The 20,574-nt window shown below is 39.5% G+C and overlaps 1 protein-coding gene across 4 annotated transcripts in view; it reads left to right on the plus strand.

Annotated features, from left to right (window-relative positions):
* Positions 1 to 20,574, plus strand: part of MAP3K7CL (MAP3K7 C-terminal like) — a 92,554-nt gene that overhangs the window by 63,235 nt on the left and 8,745 nt on the right. For 3 of the 4 annotated variants that reach the window (XM_038581307.1, XM_038581308.1, XM_038581309.1), the window contains 2 exons: positions 8,052 to 8,113; positions 17,630 to 17,745. In XM_038581307.1, coding sequence (XP_038437235.1) covers positions 8,052 to 8,113; positions 17,630 to 17,745 — 178 coding nt within the window. Of the gene's footprint in view, positions 1 to 6,652; positions 6,725 to 8,051; positions 8,114 to 17,629; positions 17,746 to 20,574 lie in introns of those variants that run through there. The other variant, XM_038581310.1, reaches the window with a different exon arrangement.

The raw sequence follows: 20,574 nt of genomic DNA on the forward strand, positions 1-20,574 counted from the left end.
AATATGCAGAAGAGAAACATGAATCCCATCTCTTGGGTTATTAGAGAATCAATGGCTCTTCTCCAGTTGGAGAGAATTTAGGGTTGGACTGCCATGAGGATTTCATGTTCATTACTTGAGTGGTTTCTTTATTTCAGTCAAGCTATAAAATCTACACTCAACTGTGAATTTAGATCTTGGCTTTGGGGTTCTTTTGTTGTTGTTAAGTTTTTCTTTTTCTTTCTTTCTTTCTTTCTTTCTTTCTTTCTTTCTTTCTTTCTTTCTTTCTTTTTTTTAGAAAGAGTCAAAGATACTAGTATCAGTAGCTTTCAACATTTTGTTTTTAAAAAATTCTTTCAGGCTATCAGATTTTTTCATATCTGGGCATGGATTAACCATATGTATGACATTTGGTTGAAAAAAAAAAAAACCCAAGACCTGTTCTGTTGGTATCTCTTTTAAGTAATATTATTCTCCTCACCTATCAGGGTGTTTGTATGGTGGTGGGAATCATGTGGAGCAACTGAGATAGCACCCTTTGAGTCTAATTTCACTGGGCATTGTGTGACCGTCTAGTCTGCACATGCAAAACTGGTTTTCAGCAAAACCAGTTGTGATGCAGGTGAAGTGTCTCTTGTCACTGTTGCTTTCCTTCAGCTTTTTCTACCCTTGGTACCTTTGGGTATTATTTCCCTCTCCCTCTTCAGGGCCCTCATGTTTCCTGTCTTCTCTTTGCTCCATGCTCTCAATCCTTGTTTTCTAGAAAGACTCCAAAAAACCTCTTTCACACTAAGCATTAAATGAATGAGTACTGAGATCTATTTATTTATTTATTTATTTATTTATTTATTTATTTATTTATTTTGAGATTTACTTTTTAAAAAATCTCTCAGGGTGGTTTCTTTTTTTTGCATACCTACAGCGGAATTGATAGGAAGTCAAGGGTTAAAGTTCCCCCTAGAATTTTGCCAGCTAGTCAGGGGTGAGGATGGCCTTTGGGAGAATACGGTCTAGGGGAACTTTTTGAGCTCTTTCAGGTCACCTTTCCTAATTCTGACCCTACCTCCAAAGCTGTCTTAGCACCCTGTGGTAATAAGTGATCAAAATCCCTTATAGGTCTGGTGGGAGTGGAGAGTGGAAGGGTTGCCTATATTTTTTTTTTAATTTTTATTTGTTTATAGTCACACAGAGAGAGAGAAGCAGAGACATAGGCAGAGGGAGAAGTAGGCTCCATGCACCGGGAGCCCGACGTGGGATTCGATCCCGGGTCTCCAGGATCACGCCCTGGGCCAAAGGCAGGCGCTAAACCGCTGCGCCACCCAGGGATCCCGGTTGCCTATATTTTTACAAAGCACTGAATTGAGAACATAGTAGAAACATAAACATCACATACTATAAAATCAACAATACAGTATCTGTAACCACTTTGAGTTTGTCATTCTGGTATCAGATGAAGGTTCTTTGAGATACAGCTGGATTTATTGGTTGGTATCTATTGCTTAGGGCCACAAAGACTGGAAGAGAAGTCACTGTTTGTTGAGTACCTAGATGCTTTTACTTGTATCATTTCATTAATTTAGACTGGAACAACTCTGTAGGAAGATGTCATTATACCCATTTTACAGATGTTGACCATTGGCTGAGGGAGGTTAAGTAACTTTCCTCAAATCAAGCAGTTAATAATAAGTAGGAATGGATTCAAAGCCAGGCCCTTGGGGGCTGGTTTTGCTTGATCACCCATTTGAAGGTAGGGGCTATGTAATGAGAGGGGAGCATGATTGTTTCTGACCGCAAAGAGCTTCCTCAACAGTCAGGGGAAATGGTGGAGAAAGGTTAGTTCTGATATGTTTTCATAGGGCAGGACAGAGGGAAAGTAGTGGTAAGTTTTATTTGGTGATGTGCTGAGGAATAAATATACCTCCAGCTGGCTCTTTTTGAAGCAACTGTTTCTGGACAAATATGTTACAAGCTAAATAAGTAAAAATATTCTTACAAAAGAATAAATTGATAAGATTCACAAACTGATAGCTACAATAATAGTGGCTAGATGAATATTTCTAAAAAACATAAAACCTGTCTTTTAACTGAGTCAGATCTCTCTGTGTGAAGAAATATCATTCAGTCTGTTTGATGTATGATCTTGTTTGTAGGTACTGGCTGAGGCGACATGATGATTATTATTGATTACAAAGAACTGGCAATCTGCTAGGTGTCATACTAAATTGCTGCCTGGATCTGTATCCATATCTATACTTTTAATTTTATGGGCCCTGAAAATCCAATGTGTATTAAAAGTTCACATGTCCAATGCTTAACCAGCAGAAGGCAAAGTTTCAAAAAGCTTTTGATGTGTCTCCAAACAATATGATGGTCTAACAAGAACCAAGGTATACAGGCTTTTTAAAGAAGTTTTTTTGATATATTAGTAATGTGAGTTGGCAGCCTTGTATCACTTATTTCTAAAAATAAAATATGAATCTTGATTTAGATTTATTTTTTTTGTTTTTTAAAAGATTTTATTTATTTATTCATGAAAGACATACACACACACACAGAGGTAGAGACACAGGCAGAGAGAGAAGCAGGCTCTAAGCAGGGAGTCCGATGTAGGACTTGATCCCAGGACCGTGGGATCATGCCCTGGGCCAAAGGCAGGCACCTCAGCGCTGAGCCACCCAGGCGTCCCTTGATTTAGATTTAAAATGAAAGTACTCAAAGACCTTTCATGCATAAGTTAAAAAATAATTTTTTTTACAATATTTCATATAGAAAGTGTTAGCTTTGATAGGGAGGTAAAAGGGAAACCCTTCTTAAATTCAGATTTAAACGAAGAGAAGGGGGGCCTGGGTGGCTCAGTCAGTTAAGTGTCTGCTTTCAGCTCAGGTCATGATCCCAGGGTCCTGGGATCGAGCCCCACATTGGGCTCCCTGCTCAGCGGGACGTCTGCTTCTCCCTTTCTCTCTGCTATTCCCTCTGCTAGTGTTCTCTCATTCTGTCCAATAAATAAATAAAATCTTAAAAAAAATTAAGGAAGAGAAAAAACCTCCACGAGACCTGAGGTTGTGGTTGTACCAGCGAAATCTCTCTTAACCGGAATGAAGGGAACTAAGCAATCAGAAGCAGTGATTCTCACCCTACCTACTGTCTGTATTATCAGATGAGGAATAATACCTTCAACCCCCACCCCCCCATCATTCTCCTAATCTCATACGCACACATTCACACACAGGTGACTTGCTCCCCATTACTCCTTTGGCTGGGTTTGTGCTGAAAAGGAACCCAAAGTAATCTCAGTTATATTAAGCATCCATTATTATTACTGATTATTTCCTAGGTGCCAGGCTTTGGGTGAAATGAATGGACATGTGCATTCTTTTACAAATAACACATTTTTGAGACAAGAGAGCAGAAACCAAGTCTCAAAGAGATTATGTTGGTTGTCCATATTAAAAAGTGGCTGACCTGAGCCCTACAGATATTGACCGACCCACTATCCTTAGTGGTTAGGAGCCTTCACAGGCAAACAGTTCCAGGAAAATTTTTGCATGAGGCTTGGCATGGTAGCCATTGCCCCATCCCATCTGCTCCTAAGTGTGAATTTTCTCCCTGGTGCCCCGAAGGATGATCTCCAGAACATCAGCAGGCAGGATAGCTGCGTAATTTGTGAAGGCACAGTACAAAAACTACAGGGCTACTTGTCCAAGAATTTCAAGTACTCTAGCTAGAGCATTCGACCAGGAGCAGGGTCCCCCTGCGGGGGAGGACTCTGTGTGACTGTGTGGACACATGCCCATGCTCTGACTGCAGAAAATGCAGTCAAATGGAATGGATTCTGGGCAGGGCTGCCTCTTGAGTTTCTGGTTGGAGAGTGGGGTGGGGCCTGGGAATGTCCTCTGAGTGTGTCCTGAGGGCTTCTCTGTGTGGAAACCTAAACTCTGCCTACCAAGGGTTTGCCCCCAGTTATGCCTGGCTTGGAGACCACAGTGGGAGGGGGAGAGAACTGATTCCAAAGTCCAGGCTTTGCAGACCTGGTGTGGCTTTGATGAAGTTTTCACTTCTCTGATATAAAACAAAAGAAATAAGGGCACAACAGTGAGGTTTTCTTGATGTGTGTTTGCTTTTGTCTCTAAAGCGAAATGTATCCATTATAATGGACTCTTTTCTGATTATGTTTGTCTTGAGATTTGGGGACTAAAGTGTTCTCTGTCATCAAGAGATACTAATGATACATGATAGTTGTTTTGAGTCATCTTCACTAGCTGAATAAAAAGTCAGACACTCTAAGGCATAGTTCCCAATGTTTTGAGGAGAATTTCACTGTCTTATGAAATACAAGATCTGGGAGCCCATGGATCAGAAAGTGAAGAGGAGCAGAGTAGTATAGTGAAGAGCCCTGGGCTGGGAAACATCCCTTTAGTCTTATGAGCCTCCTTTCCTTTGTTGAGACCCGTGTCCTTGGCTTTACACCAAGTCCTGGACCAGAAGATGGCTCAGCCCCTTCCAGCTGCAAGCATTCTCAGAAGACTCCTACCACATAGCTCTCATTGCTTAAGAACAGTGAAGATTTTGGATTACACACCCAGTGGGTCCCACTTATCTGATTCACGGAGACAACAATTTAAGGAAATATGCAACAGAACAACCACAAGAACAATTTGGCAGCTGCTCCAAAGATGCTGAGACGAGCCCATCATAAAATGTACTATGGCATGTCATAATGGTTGGGATACCAATAAGAAAGTTCTATCTTAAGTACCATTGACTTAGTCATGTTGTGTTTTGCAAAACAGACAGTGAACATCTGCTTATCCAAAAAAACACAAAAAACAAAAACACCCTTTAAATTCTTTCCTTAAAAATTCCTTAGGATACATTTTACTTGGTCCATTAAAGCCCACAGTGGCATTTTGAAAATGAAGAGGATGAATTATTTTTTTAAATAATACTACATTAAAAAAACATGATAAAGTCATTTACCAATTTTGCAAGAGCCTCAGTTCCTGCCTTGCACATCATAGGCATTCAATAACTATTTGGTAAATAAATATGTTTTTATAAAAACGTACTTGCATTCTGATTTTGTTATATTACAAGCATATCTAGTAACTGCTCTCCTTAAAAATAAAAGCTGAATTTGCCAGAGAGAGGGTCTCTTGCATAGCTACTGTACAGTCCACTTTGTGCTTCTGAATTGTCAAAACAAACTTAACTGCTCCCAGGAACTCCGATCCAATGTCACTGTCAAAATGTTTTACAACGATTTGGCCAAATGTTGGTGGAACAGCTGTGCTACTAGTCTGCCTGAATCATTTTCCTTCTTTCCTTTTGGCCCAATCCTGTGATTCATCATTCTGCTTTTAGAATACTTGCCTATTTTTAAAACCAGTCAAAGAAGGCAGCCACTGTTTAAAAGTAAACACACCGCACATCAACCCAGGGCAGCTTTGTAAGCAGCTTCGTAAGCCCTGAAATTTCTGGCTGGCAAGGATGCCAGCTGAACCAGATGGCATCAGGCAGTGAAATGCAGGACTGGCTTTCAGACTCAGTAGTCTCCTGACATCTGTCTTTGGTTTTCTTATTTCCGCTGCCATTTCCCGCTTGGATTAATCCAAAATCCAACGTAACCATTCTTTCGTGAAAGTCTTATCTTTATTTTGCTTGTCGTTACAACATCCATTACATGTTTCTATGTCAGTTAGGAGCTTTTTTTTTTTTTTTTTTTTTTTTTTTTAACACAAGAAATCCAATCTTAAAGCTTACCTGCAAAATTACCAGCATACCTACATGTAAGTGCCAAGGTTTGACTATGGATAATGACACAGATTTCTATATTGCACTTTATGAATTCCGGGTCATACTGGTATTGGCTATTTATTGTGGTAAAGTAATTGGATAACTTTCTTCTTCTTCTTCTTCCTTTTTTTTTTTTTTTTTTTGTAATTAAGCAGGAAGGAGTGTGACTTGATGACTTGACAGGCAAAAGTGGATTAAATCCCAGGAAGCCTTGAGCTTCATTCCTGGCTGTCTTTTAGAATTCTAGAAGGCACTATCTGTTCTGGTACTTTACAGAAGTGGTTTCTCCTTCTAACGAGTGCTTGTTCATCTATGATTATTAGGGTTGGGATGCCAAAGTATAATGTGTTCCCATTTACCCGTGCCAAATTATTCTGGCCATGAACTCAATGAAGTGACATAATCATGGGGTCTGGGTTACTGATATTTTATTGAAAGAAATTTAAATGCGCCCTAGACCAAAATCAGTTTTACAAACGGCGAGTTTCATAATGAAAGGCTCCCTGTAAAGGGTCAGTAGCAACAAGTGAATATTTCTGTCTTTTGTCCAACTCTTTGCAGATGAAGAGGTGGATTTAAAGACCCACAGTGTCTGGCGGAAGTTATTCTGAGTAGGAAGAGAGCACTCAGAGGGCTTGGGAATCTGATCTCCTTGTGTCCTCTTGATTCAGCCCTCCAGGCCGCAGCAAGGGTCTTGGGAAGATTTCCCCATTTCCACTTACTCTGTGAAGCTGAGTAGTGCTAGTGAACCTGTAGGCATCTGTTGTCTGGCAGAAGTACAGGAACAAGTGGATTCGAATTTGGTGATGCGTTATCATTGTCACAAAGCCACTTTTAAGTGGGAGTATTATTACATTGGTCTTGACTAAAATATACCAGAGGCTATTAACTGCTTGACCCTTAGAGGTGTTTGGCAGTGGCCAATATTGTCCTTGTTTGGATTATCTTTCTGGTAATTATCTTTGATGCCTTCAAAGAATTGTAATGCCTCAGAAGCCGGGATCCTGCTTTTTGGGTGATGTGGTTAATTCTGGACTGTGCTATCATTGGGTATGGCCCATATCACTTGCTCTTGTTCAAATAGAACAGAACATTTTTATGAACAGATTTGGTTATGATGGTGAGGACATAAAAGCCGTGAACTTTCCTTTCTTTGCCACAGTTTATTTTATTTTTAAAGATTTTATTTATTTATTCATGAGAGACACGGAGAGAGAGGCAGAGACAGAGGCAGAGGGAGAAATAGGGTCCCTGCGGACCAGGATGTGATCCTGGACCCTGGGATCATGCTCCACCACTGAGCCACCCAGGTGCCCCTCTTTGCTACAGGTTAAAACAGATTTGGGTTTTAAACCATTCTTTAGCTTGTCTTTTGCCTTGTTCCCAATAGTCATGTATCCTGGGGTAGGTGCTGTTGGCCTAGAGGGGATAGGAAATGAATGGCCCTGCAGAGCCTGGACATACAAGGTTCTGCCAACAAGGGGCTGTCCTCTAGTAGCTAGGCAGACTCACCGTATGTTCTCCAAGACATTTGGGGGGTGATTTGAATATTTTAGGTCAAGCTCCTCTCAGGTTTCCTCCGATGCTTCTGAGAATATCTTTTGATCCAGAAACACCTGCCTATTGCCAGTCAGCTGAAGGCGGTTGAGGACAGAATGGCCATGACTCCCGTCACTCGGGCTTTCCCACATCAAGGCCTCAGGTGGGGACTGCTGCCTGGCGTGTGGGGAAGAACCGCTCTGATTGGGTTGCTGCCTGTTACCCACTGTCACCCGGAATGAGGCTCTGGGTGACTGCCTGGCGGTGGTGGTTTGTGGTGAGAGCATTAAAGCTTTGCCACCGTTAGAGTCACTAAGAGTCGAACTTCTACTTTTCACTAACACATTCTTCTGTCCCATTGAGGTTGTTCTGGTCACCCCATTAGCGCCTTGTTAAAGCACTTTCCTGCATACCAGGGAATCTGGTTCTGGCTTCCATGAGAATATTGAAAGACAAGAAGTACTTCTTAATTGTAGAGCTACCAGACTCAACAGTTGAGGATTCTGGTATTTATTTGCAAAATTTGGGGCAGGCCAACTATGCTCTCCAAGCTTCTGTTTGTACCGGAAATGAACAAGATCACCTTCTGTATTCTCTGTGTCCCCACCTGAAGTGATGGGAATAATTGAAGAGTGTATACTGATGATTTAATTGTGTCAGTCCAAAGATGGTGAGGGCAGGACACCTCCCAAGAGAGAAAGAACTCTGTAGTGAAGAATCCTTTTATTTTCACCTTTTAGATGATACACCTCCTGAAGATGCCATTCCTCTGGCCTTTCCAGAATTAGACCAGCAGCTACAGGTAAGGATCTATCCAGTCTTTCCTTTTGTCCTCCTTAGTTTCACAAGATATAGGGAATGCACAAGAGGCCTCACTGAGAAAAGACTGACTAGGAGACAGAGTGGGGATGTTTCAAGTCATCAAGGCTTGCATGTCTAGAGCTCCAAAGTCATGCCACTCACATGTAACATCCCTGTATGAGTATCTGGCTATAGCACCAGAATATCAATAAGTTATAGTATAAGCAAGCTCCTACTTTTAAGGAGTTCTGGAGCCTGGAACAGGGCTGGTCCCTGCCCTCCTTCACTGGAAATGTCTCTGTGACATTGCACTGGTGGCCCATTTTGAATTAGTGATTTATTGGTAAACTGTGCGGTAGTGACTAGTTGTGGGTAGGGGGTATGTGGCGGAGCAGGCTTCAGAATAATCTTTCTTCCACTCCCTCATCCCAATCCCTCCCCAGTTCTCTGCCAATTTTTATTTTATTTTATTTTATTTATTTATTTATTTATTTATTTATTTATTTATTTATTTTTGACAATTTTTAATATAATATAATTATTTTAAGTTAAACATCCTGAATGCTGTCTGGTTTGATCCACTCCAGACGCCCATCTGAGTTGGGTCAGATGCGTTCAATCTGCAGTCGCATTTAGAAAAATCTAACAGGGGTCTTAAATCCTGCACACAGACACTTAGTCACTACTTTTTTTTTTTTTTTTTCTCTAGGTATTGATTTTGAAAGCTTTTAGGAGGGGTTTGTAACCCCTACTTCCTGTCAGGCCTGATGTTCTCCCATGGTCTTACACCCACCAGCTTTTCCCATTTGCCAGTGTGACTGGTATTCAGAAGTCATTCACATTTGGGACCTCTGGTCCTGAACAGCTCTCAACAGAGGTGGGAAGAACCAAGAATGAGCCCTTGTGCAACCCAACACAATGTTCTTTTTGGTTGATTCCAGTTCTTATCTCAGTACCCAGTGCGCTGAGTTAAAAACCTGGAAGTAGTCAGGTCAGATCTGAAGAGCTAGTGTAACAGTCCTGGAGTGGACTCTAAAAAAATCAACCCTGTATGACTCAGGTGTGACTAGGCTTCTTGACTAGGAGTCCTCATTCTTACCTCTGCCACAGTTCTTGGCATTGTCACAGCCCTCCAACAGCAAGCTCACTCAACAGAACTGGATCAGTTATGCAGAGATTTACTAAAGATTGGCCAGCAGGTGGGAGGGTTATACTGATCACCACACAGCTGTCAAAGGACAGCTCTGCTCTGCTCTCCTCTAAAATTTCCTCTTCAGTTATCAGCCATCTTATCTCCTCCTTCTCTTGCCCCCATGCAGGGTCTTCAACCCAGTTCCTGATATATAACCATAACCCCAAAATCACCCTTTTTCACCATGGATGACGACTCCGCTCCATCTGCTTTTCAGTCTGGCATGCTCCATGACACATACAACTTTCCTCACTTATATTCTGTTCTCATAGAAGGACTGTGTATGTGCTGCTGGTGGTATAGTTGGGATTATAAGATAAAAACTAGATTTCTCTCCCAGTCCTAGTTTTTTTTTCTTTTTTTCTCCTTTATTTTACTGTCACCTCAAAGCTATTTTATCGTCATGGGGGTTAGGTGAAAATAAGGAGCATACATACATGTTTTGAAAATAAAACAGTAAAAGTATATTCAGGTTCTGGTTCCTCCATCAAACTATGGATCATTAATTCTACTCTTTTGTATTGACAATTTTTTTTTTTCCTTTGGGAACATTAATGGCCTTCCTTCCCTGGCTCATGGATCGTTCTTCACAGGCTGCATAGCACCCCTGGCAATTCTCCAGACAATTTTTCTGTTAAAGCATCCCAAGATCCATTTGGATTTTATGGTGTTAATTCCCTTTGACATATATTGCAAATTAAGTTTATATAATTATTTTAATCCAGGAGACTATTTCATCTTCACTGATTCTTAACAAGATAAGCAGTTGAGAGGCTGCTTTCTGGCACATGAGCTTTGATCCCCCCAGCTCTTACCCTTAGAATATGATATTGCTTTATGTCTTCATGAATGGAGGGAACATTTCCAGCTTCACACCTAAAATCATTTAAGTAAGTGCTTGTTTGTTTGGTGAAGGATATTATTGAATTTGTGATAAACATTTGCCAGTTGTCAAGCCATTTGGTTAGGGTCGCCTCTGTCTGGGGCTGTAGCTTACTTCCTTTATTCTATACTCCAGGGCATGAATGACTAAAAAACAAAACAGTGGGAATTGAGAAGGAAAAGCTAATACAGAATATTACATCTAAAAGCAGACTCTTCTTTCCATGCTTAGCGTAAGCATATAAATTTAAACCATTCTGCAGCAGGAAGTCTCTTTATTGAAAGCAATGAAAATGCTTTATGTAAGAAAGAAACAATCCATTCTGTGGAGCAGGACATCTTCACAGTCAGTGTCATGTGCTTTCATCACATAGTAATGGCTCTTGGAATTTTACCGACCATCATAATCCTCTACAGAAGAATAAAAGTTAGGTTACAAAGGCACATGAAGTGCCTTTTGGTTGTCACTATTTGCTTGAGGATAAACTGACTCTTGATTATCTCTACAGGAGCCTTAAAAACTTGCCAAATGAAAAATAAATGATGCCAGGTGATTATTGCCAGCCCTACTCTCTGCATAGACTCAGATTTAAATCCCACCATGCACATTGAGAATCGCTAGGCAAGAGACACTTCCCTGCAAATAATCTCATTTGAGCCTTGCCGTAGTTGTGTAAGCGAACTATTATGTCTCCACTTTAGAGATGAGAAACCTGAGGTCATATTTTGGTCTAAATAAATTTGCTATTTCCTGCTAGATCTCAGGATCTGAATCTTTGTAGCTTTCTCTCCCATATAGCTTTTGTGAAACCTATGGACTGCTTAAATTACTCTGATAGGTAGAGGCTTTTTGTTTCTGGTTTGCAGGGTTGCCATAATGTGGTAATAGAACAACCTTGTAAAATCTGTTGTGACTTTCTGATATCCATTACACATTCTTGTGTTGTTTATAAAATGGAGCTATAAAATATCTATTTGGTAGATACTCTATCACTAATTTGACCCCCTAGATTTTTCTGTTGCTTTGCCAAGAATGTGGACATGTTTGAGCATGTAATTCGTGGTGCTTCTATTTTCACAGAAGCCAAAAAAAGCCCTGTGCAAGAATAGCCATGACAAACATTTCTCTTGATGTCTCTATTAATGCAAAATGTTGGGCAAGAGACTTTGGGGTAAGGTAGGTGTTAAAATGAGCATCTCTTTATAACGTTCATTTGTGGGCCTTAGGTCTCAGCCCAGGGGCAGTGGGTAGGTTGATTCTATTTTATGCAGATTCCTTTCCTAGAACTTGGTTTCTAAATTCTCTCTGCCTATTAGAGGAAGTATTTGGGTAGAGCTGGTTTAGCACACACAGTCCAAAGAAAGGAAGCTCAGCTTTATGTCCACTTCTAAGAATGATTTGAAAAATCACTATTTGTCTTTAGGCTTCGGCTTCCTTCCATTTGAAAACGAGGTCAAGCCCCCTTGCTCTGAAGGATGATCTGAGTCAGTACAACATTTGTCTTAAAATTTAACCATGTTGTTATGTTTTGGAGATTGTCGTTTGACCTATGGATGATCCAAAGCTAAGCTGTAATCTGGTCTTAATTGCATTGCAACGAAGAATATGCTTCTATAATCAGGCAGGGAACATGTTAATGAGTAAATTGTAACAAACTTTTTAATGAGAATTACAATGGCTGGAGCATGGACATTGGCATTAGACTGGCCTGAATTTAGATCTCAGCTCCATACCTACCAGTTTCATGATTTGGGGCATATTATTTACTTTCTTTAAACTTCACTTTTCTGAACTGCAAAATGGAGACAACAATATTGATCTTACATTGTGGGAATTAAATGTGATAATGAGTAGATCTAGCACACTGCTTGGCAAAATAATTGCTCACTTAATGTTAATTTCCTTCTCTAGTGAAATCATTTTTTGACTGAAGCACTTAAGAATCAGTCATTTATCTTTATATGTGTAAAATGACAAGAGAAGCATCTCTTTGGATATCTAAGTTAGGACAGAGGTTCTGATGCTCCCTTTTTTTCATTAAGCTAAGGTACTTGGAAAACAATATGACTTTTTTTTTTTTTTAAGCCAAATTGAGCAATAGCTTAATCCTAAAGTCCTCCCCTCTGATCTGACAAGATAGTGACAGGTGTCTCTGTGGTACACATTGAACTTGCCTTTTCTCAGACAGAGTCTAGTAAGTCCAGCAACTGATGTCACCTCCACAAATAAACAGTTTCTTAGCTTCAGTTGTGTGCCATAGAATCTTGTTATCCGAGCAGTCTCTCCAGAAATTTCTTTCAGGTCTTACATCAGTGTATTGCTTGATGTCTTGGAAAGGAAAATGATAGAAAATAGAAAAGTCTTAGCATTCCAGGATTCTGCTACACTGGAATCCATCTGAAGATGCAATTAGGAAATAATCCCATAGAAAACATTGAAAATGTCTGCATTTTCTCCCTCATATATATGCATGTTGAAAAGTATCTTATCATTCATTGGCTGCTGTGACCACATGGAAAATATACATGGATACCTTGGAGCTTCACAGTGCTACCTTTAATTTTTTTTTTTTTTTTTTAGAAAACCAGTAGCCATCCAAAAAGACGCCCTTGTTGGAAAAGTTTGAGACACTCTTGAGTAATCTCTCCCTTTAATATTGCTTACATTAATAAAGATGACTTAAATATCCGTCATTTCAATGTTATAGAAGATACGCAGTACAATGACTAGTGTTGACTTTGGCCATCATGTAGATACTATAGAAATGCCAATTCTTAAAATATTTTCAAAAGTGTTTTCAATTATAAGATGATAGAGTTTTCAAATATTGCAATTAGTCCTGACTGTGTTTTTTACATTTAGTTTTAACAAATTATGACTGTTAATTTGGGGACATTGAAATACGACATAAATTTAGACCAGATACATCCATCCCCTCTCCCCCTCCCCAAATAAAGATAATGCTGAGATTCAAGGAATAAATAAAAAGTCTGCTCAGCAACTGTGGAATATTTATCTTCCTAAATATAATCTTCTGTGTGGGAAGCTGGGAGAGGAAAATTAAATTCTTCCATTTTTTGAAGTGGATGGGGCCAGTAGTATTTGAGGAAGCCAAGTAGAAAACGGAAGCACTTAAGTTGGCTTTGCCCCTTGCAGAGAGATGCTTTTGGCTGGATTCTTTCCCACGGGGCGCTTTCCAGAGGACTGGAGTCCGTTTCAGGAGGAGCTTGCTATAAACCTGGGCAGAGAGTGGATATGGGATGGTGTGGCTCAAGCCAGCATTCTTGGAACAGAATCCTGCGGTTTCTCTCTTACTTCATCTTGTTAAATCTGTCCTGACGATTAGGATACCAGGGGTAGTAGTGAGTTACTCACACTGTGTGTAACTTGAAGCCCTTACAAGCTCCATCCTCAGGCAGCAGCAGGATAGGACTGGGAGGAGATGAGGAAAGATGGTGAGGAAGAAGTGCCCCCTCCTGGGCTCTGACCTCATCCCAATCCCAATCCCAATCCCAATCTGGGTCTTGGAAAAATGTGTTTCAAAGTTGGGATGAGTCGCTGTTAGGAGAGTATCTTAATTTAACCTTCTTAGAACTGGCTGTTTTGTGAGTAGGCTAGATACCAAGTGAGTCTGAAGAGTTTCTGTGATCCTGTGCAATCTGTACTCTAGTACATGAAGAACACCTTTACCTCTTAACTTTGAAATCAAGCATATTTGGATTCCTTGTCTTTGGAATGTGATATTTGATTCCTTAGGCATTTGGATTCCCTGTCTTTGGAATGCCATATTTGATTCCTTAGGCAAGAGTGTGGAAGAAGTGTATCCAGAGTGTGGGAAGATACAGCCTAATTATGGAGAAAATAAGGAAACTTTTTTCCCCCTCCTGATGTGAGGATAAATTCACTGTCAACACAAAGTTTATTTATCACTTGACCATTCCCAACAGGGAAGCATGGCTACGAAAACCTCTTGGGCGAGAATAGTCAACACAAAGCAAAGAGAATTATAGCAAAAATATGTGTTATTTTTTATTCCAAGAAGCTAATAGTTTTTTTTTCCCCCCATTTGGTTACTACTGGTATGCTTTTACATTATTTTTTAGTTTTCAATGTGAACATATGTTAAACACTATCTTTAATCCCTGCATGACTGATTAATTCATGAGTGCCAATATTTCAAATGTCATATGATATAAACCTATCTGATAGCTCCATTTTTACACGGGAAACTTGATTATTGTGCTTAAATTTTAGGAATCTATTTCCTCAGGCAAACACTTTCATTTTATTCCATAAATGCTATTGTTCATATGTATCTCTTATTTTGCAGGATTATAAGGTAAGAGAGTCACTCTCGGTGAAGATCTTATGATACTACACACACAGACATACACATTGTATCACAAAGCAGTGACCATGTTCTATGTTGTACAGAATAACATCTCATTACCTACAGTTCTACTTTTTTGGGGGATATAAACCTACATATCTTAGTACTCTTATCCATCAGAATTCCCGTTGGGATGAGAACCATATGTATTTTAAAAAATTCTTTGATGAGTTTCCTTGGCTGGCATAAATGTCAAATGCCTTCTAAGGACAGTGCCATCTTGCTGTCAGGGGACACTTTGTTTTGTGTAGCGACAATTAGGGTTTGTGGTGAAAGGCCCTAGATATAAAGAGGTGAGAAATTTTAGATTCCCTGGAGAATGAAATTTGTGAAGGAGAGAGCGTTTGGGTGCATATGAAGTGAGACTTAGGTAGTGAATTCTTGTCCCAATTCTTAGAAGATGACTTGGGGCAGCAGAAAGCTCAAATGGAAGTCCCCCCCCCTTTTTTTTTGCATTAACTTTTAAAAAAATTGTGGTGAAAACACATAACATAAATTTTACTATCTTGATCATTTTTAAATGTACAGTTCAGTAAAGTCTGTTCACATTATTGCACAACTAATCTCCAGAACTCTTTCATCTTGCAAAACTGAAACTCTATACCCATTAAACAACTCCTCATTTCCCCCTCTCCCCCTCGGTCCCTGGCAACTAATGAAATGATTTTATAGTGTTGTGGTGGATTATGCAATATAACTTCCCTCCTTGCTTAAAAAAAATCTGCTCTTTTGCTTTTTAATGCTCTCATACAAATTGGGAGAATTGGAAGTGGTGCCGAGTTATATGCAAGTTGGGTAAAGACAGAGCTTGTAGGAATTAGAGGCTGAAGTGACACCTGGCATCCTTTTATTCCCTGAGATGCTGAACACTAAGTATTTTTGGCTTTTCCTTTTTTAATTGACACTACTTTTTAATTGTGAGAAATCTTGAAAATAGTGCTATGTGTAAGTAGCATGATCATCCTGCTAAGAGCATATGAGGATACTGAATATATCCTGAAATACTCCCTATCCTCATATACCCTTAGCAGCATGATCGCACTACCTCTACATAATATCTTCAAATTTCCCACAATTAAGAAGTGCCAAAAAAAAGAACAGATGAAAAAACTTCCCACTTAATAAAAGGATTGCAAGGTAGCAAGCTAAGTGGGGAGAGAGACCTCTCTCTTCTTAAGAAAATTATATATGTAATTTTGAGTTTTCCTTTTTTGATCCTAGCTGCAAAGGATATTTCTTCCTTTACATGGCTATGTTCATTTATTCCCTCTTAAGGACATAAACCCTCTTGCATCGAATCCTAGAAGTTTTAGCTGTCACATAGATGACTATGCTGATTTTGTGACTCAGAGACCTACCGGTGATGGCAACTTATGGAATTAACTGAATTTAATTTACGTGATGTTCATAAGGACAGGAAATAAGATGCTTAAAGTCTTAGGACCTTCCAGTGAGGACACAGGGCACAGATGATTTAATAGCAACTTGGCTAGGGTGCCTGGAGTAAATTGTTTTCATTCTCTTTACTGTTATACCTGGTAATTTGCCAGGGTAACAGGTGAAAATTGATGAGGGGGGTGGTGATTTCTAGGACATAGACCACAGGAGCCAGGAGTTCTGAATTCCTTTGGCAAGAGCTTTGTCTCATGGGTGTGTTATACTGTAATCCTTCTGGACAGTACTTTTCAATTTATTTCCATAAAGAAAGATGGTAATTATTCCAACAGGCTGTTTCTGCTATGAATGTGTTCATGGGACAGTAGGGAAAGATGTTCCATAATGCAATTATTATTAAATTTTCCATGAATTTGGACATGAGATGTTCCACATGAAAGCAAATTCCATGCAAATCTATTTTTGAATTTTATTTCCTTTAGAAAACCTCTAATCAGAGGCTGCATGATAAATAAGAGGGGTCATTTTATCTATCAATCAGACTTTATAGGATTTTATAGAACTTCTATTACATCCTAGGTGGGGTTACTGAATACAACACCCAAAGAAATCTTTGTTCTAGAAGAGTATAGAGGAACAAGCAGCAAGAAATGAATTATTTCCTAATTTCCTAATATAAAATCAGTGAAAATATGACCTAGCCATACACATACTTATATATATAGACTATAGTGAGAAAAGGATTAGATCAAAGAGCCTACCTAACAATGGAATTGGATTTCTCATATGTTGTATACCATTTTCTATAAATAATTGAATAGGGTAGTTAAAAAAACTCTTTAAAAGACTATTAGCTAGTGTTTCTTAAAGTAATGTTTTCAATAATGTGTTGCTAACTAGAAATTAAAATTATAAACTCAAGGAAGACTAGTTCTTTAAAAAATAATTTCTAAAAAAAAATAATAATTTCTAGAAAGGAGTAGAATTCTCAACATGTTATGGGTCTAAAGGCTTGCCCTGCTGGCATTTGTTCTCCTTGTGTATGGGAGAGAAACAAAGATATGAATCCACACTCTCTTTGGCCTCACATTTGCTAAGCATCATTTTACTTGGGGTTTCATCTTTCTTGAGGTTTGTTAATCCTTGCCAGCTTTATTTCCAGCCCAGGATCATTTCTTCAGTTTGGAAACATTTCTCAAAAGAGAGGCTTTCTTGTAGGGCTATCCATTCTCCAAGATGAGATTATGCCTCTTGGGCTACAGGCACTGAAAGCAAGGGGTATATAAAGCAGACAACTGAAATATTTCCCCATCATTACCCTTCTCTAAAGCAGAGTTTAAGTTTCTGGGGAGAAGTACAGAATTATGGGAAGCCCTATTTTTACTCTAATGCATGGCCCCTAATAGGCATGTCTTGAGCCTCAGGCTGGAGAATGCTCACAAATGACTGACACTGGAAGATGAATGTGGGGAACATCAGCCCACCTCCCTATTTGCAGTCAAGTAGAATCAGCCAAACTCTGTCCAATGTTGACCGATGATGCTATCCTTATGCCAAAAATCTCTCTCTTAAGAACATTGGTTTAGGGAAATTGTTGATAATGTATTCTGATGTGAAGAAACGGACTGATTTGTTGTTATTGTTGTTGTTTATGAAGCCTCTGCCGCCTTGTCATGACTCCCTGGAATCCATGCAGGTGTTCAAACAGCACTGCCAAATAGCAGAAGAATACAATGAGGTCAAAAAGGAAATCGCTTTGCTTGAGGAAAGGAAGTAAGTACCATCCCCCTGAACACTCTCTCACCTCTGAGTACTGTCTACTGGTCATGGACTGGGGAAGGCAGGGAAGGAATGGGCCGAATGTGAGGGGGAGAGGGAGGGATGGGGGCAAGTGACATTCTGTAGTTCAGAGGTTACTAGGCCACTTTTGTGTATACTATGTTGGATTCTTGAAAAGATCCAAACCCAACTGCTGAAGACAAAATGCTTTCCTTTATGGGGTACTGAGAAGATGAGCAGGAGTACTTCCTACCTGAAACTTAATTCTTTAATAAACATTTTTTAGCTCAGGAAATTAAAAATGCCAAAATAGCACCCGGAGCCACTCAGAGTGTCTGTGGATGCACCCAAAAGCCCAAGAGCACTTTGGCTTGGGGTGAATTTTGATTAAGGCTTACGTGGTGGAGTTCCTGTGTCCTGTAAAGAAGCTGCTGGGACAAATCTCTGGAATAATGTAAATGTATCAGTTGACTAACTGCATTTTATCGTCTAAGAGCCTGAGGAAATTTTTTGTCTTGAAAGCTTCATTACCATTCCAGTTCTGCTGTAGGGAATTACAGAGTTCTATTAATTCAATTAATTAATTAAAGCATTTTAATTTTACTCACATCTAGCTTTTTCTTTCAGAATTCTCCTCCTTTTTCATTGCACTCAGTTCTACTAGTGTCTGCCCCAACGATCCCCACCTTTTCATACTTTCAAAGCTTCAGGCACCTTTCCACCCTCGCATTGGTTAGTCTGTGCTCACATATTTATTAGTGAGATCTTTTGATTCATGTTTGCATCACCTACTATGTGGTAACTACTAAGTGCTTTTAATCCCCAAGAGCAAGTAGAGTCAGGTGTTGCTCACCATCGTATTTCTGAAGCTGAGCACGGTACACGGGATGTAGATACTGAATCAGGTTGAGTGACACATAATCAAAACATGTTTTGATTCTTTAACTTTCTGCTTTTTTTCCCCTCTTCCTGAAGTGATACGTGGATATTTATTACTTAGTTTTCAAACCAAAGCAAGTGAAATATGTTTTGAGAAATTTATAAAGTCCTTAGGACTCTTTGAAGACTGCACCCCCCCACCCTCCGCACCCCAAATGATGGTTGGACATCATTGATGGAGAACATGGTGGGATCGGTATGGGTTGTAGGGTCAGACTTTGTACTTACTGCAAGACCTTGTTAACAAGCCTTTTCTTACTTCCTTGCTGTGTTGTGTTTCAAACATAAAATCACACCTAGACTTATGACTAAAGGAGATTAAAAGATGATTATGAGGAGATCAGAAAAACACAACTTCCTCCTCATACATTTGAGACTTCCTTTTTGGTCTGAGAGTTTTCAGAACATTTGCACATAATCTGAGTCCTAAAAAAGTTTCTTAAAGGAGCTGAAGAAACTTATTAATAATGTGATCCATGGGGAAGTTAAAGGAGGTCTTGTATAGTCAGTAACCTATAAACGTATTTCCGTGTGTGTGTGTGCGTGTGAACTGTGCTGTTGAGACAGAAAAAAAGAAGTAATTATGTATTTATTTGTAAATTCTTCAGATGGAAAGTATTAGAGGACTTTGCTTATTTCAATTAACCCATGGGTGGCCTTTTTTTTTTTTTTGGCAATTATGAATCTCATCCACTAAACTGTATGTTTTGTAAGTTTATATTTTTGTATGTTTCATTAAGAAATAGAATAATGATGTAACAGTGACTCCTCTGGACTTTTATTGAAACACATCCTTGCTGCTTCTGCATAACTAATCTTCTTTTTTCCCTAGGCCTGTTTGAACTTTGGACTTTTCTTGATGTTATCTCCTGCCCCTCCCCCACTTTCTTCTTAAATAATTGGCTAGATGCAGGGCAAAGACTGAATTCTTTTGTTATCTTTTTTCCTTTCTTTTTTATAAAGTCTCTCAAATTCTTTTTTTTCTCCATTCCTGCTTCTACTATTTGGGATCAGGACTTACTGCTTCAAATCTTGATCAATGTTAATATTATAACTGGTGTCCCTGCTTATGGCTTCACATCGCTGGAAAACGACACCAAGTTCTTGGCCTGGACTGCAAGCTCTAGCTCACCATGGCCTTAGAACCCCTGCAGAAAATTCTTCCTCATCCATCGTCTTTATCTACATTGGCCTATTCACCCTTCCTGATCTGTGCCCTTACTCACACCAAGCTCTAGGTCTAGAGCACTGGTTCCTTCTTCTCTGCCTACCAAATGCTACCCTCAAGGAGAACTTAGCCAATAGCCCTGCCCAACCACTCCACGGGGTTCATCTCTCTTCCTGGGTAAAAGAAATTATACCAGAATGATTCTTTTTTTTTTTTCTTAAGATTTATTTATATATTTGAGAGAGAGAGAGAGAAAGAGAGAGAGAGCATGAGTGAGTGATCAAGGAGGGGGCAGAGGGAGCAGGAGGGAGAATCTCTGGTCGACTCTAAGCTGAGCACAGAACCCGCAATGGGGCTGGATCTCATGATCCTGAGATCATGACTTGAGCCAAAATCAAAAGCCAGAAGCTTAACTGACTGAGCCACCCAGGGGCTCCTGGAATGATTCTTTTGGCACATTTGTTGGCTGCTGTTATCAATAGTTATCTGTTTATGTCCTGACTTTCTGACTATGCATAATTCCCTACAAATGTGGACACCTTTTAACATCTCTTTTTGTCCCTATCACTGAATAGAGACATGTGCATAGGGTCAAACATAAGTGAGGGTGATTTCGAATGACTGGTTTACAAAACATGGTAATACCCTCTGTGTATACAATGTAACAGATGTGTCATTTGTAATTTGTAGGTCCATATTTAAAATAGAGTCTATAT

This window comes from Canis lupus, chromosome 31, assembly GCF_011100685.1.
Source record: "Canis lupus familiaris isolate Mischka breed German Shepherd chromosome 31, alternate assembly UU_Cfam_GSD_1.0, whole genome shotgun sequence".
In the NCBI taxonomy this organism is placed as follows: Eukaryota; Metazoa; Chordata; class Mammalia; order Carnivora; family Canidae; genus Canis; species Canis lupus.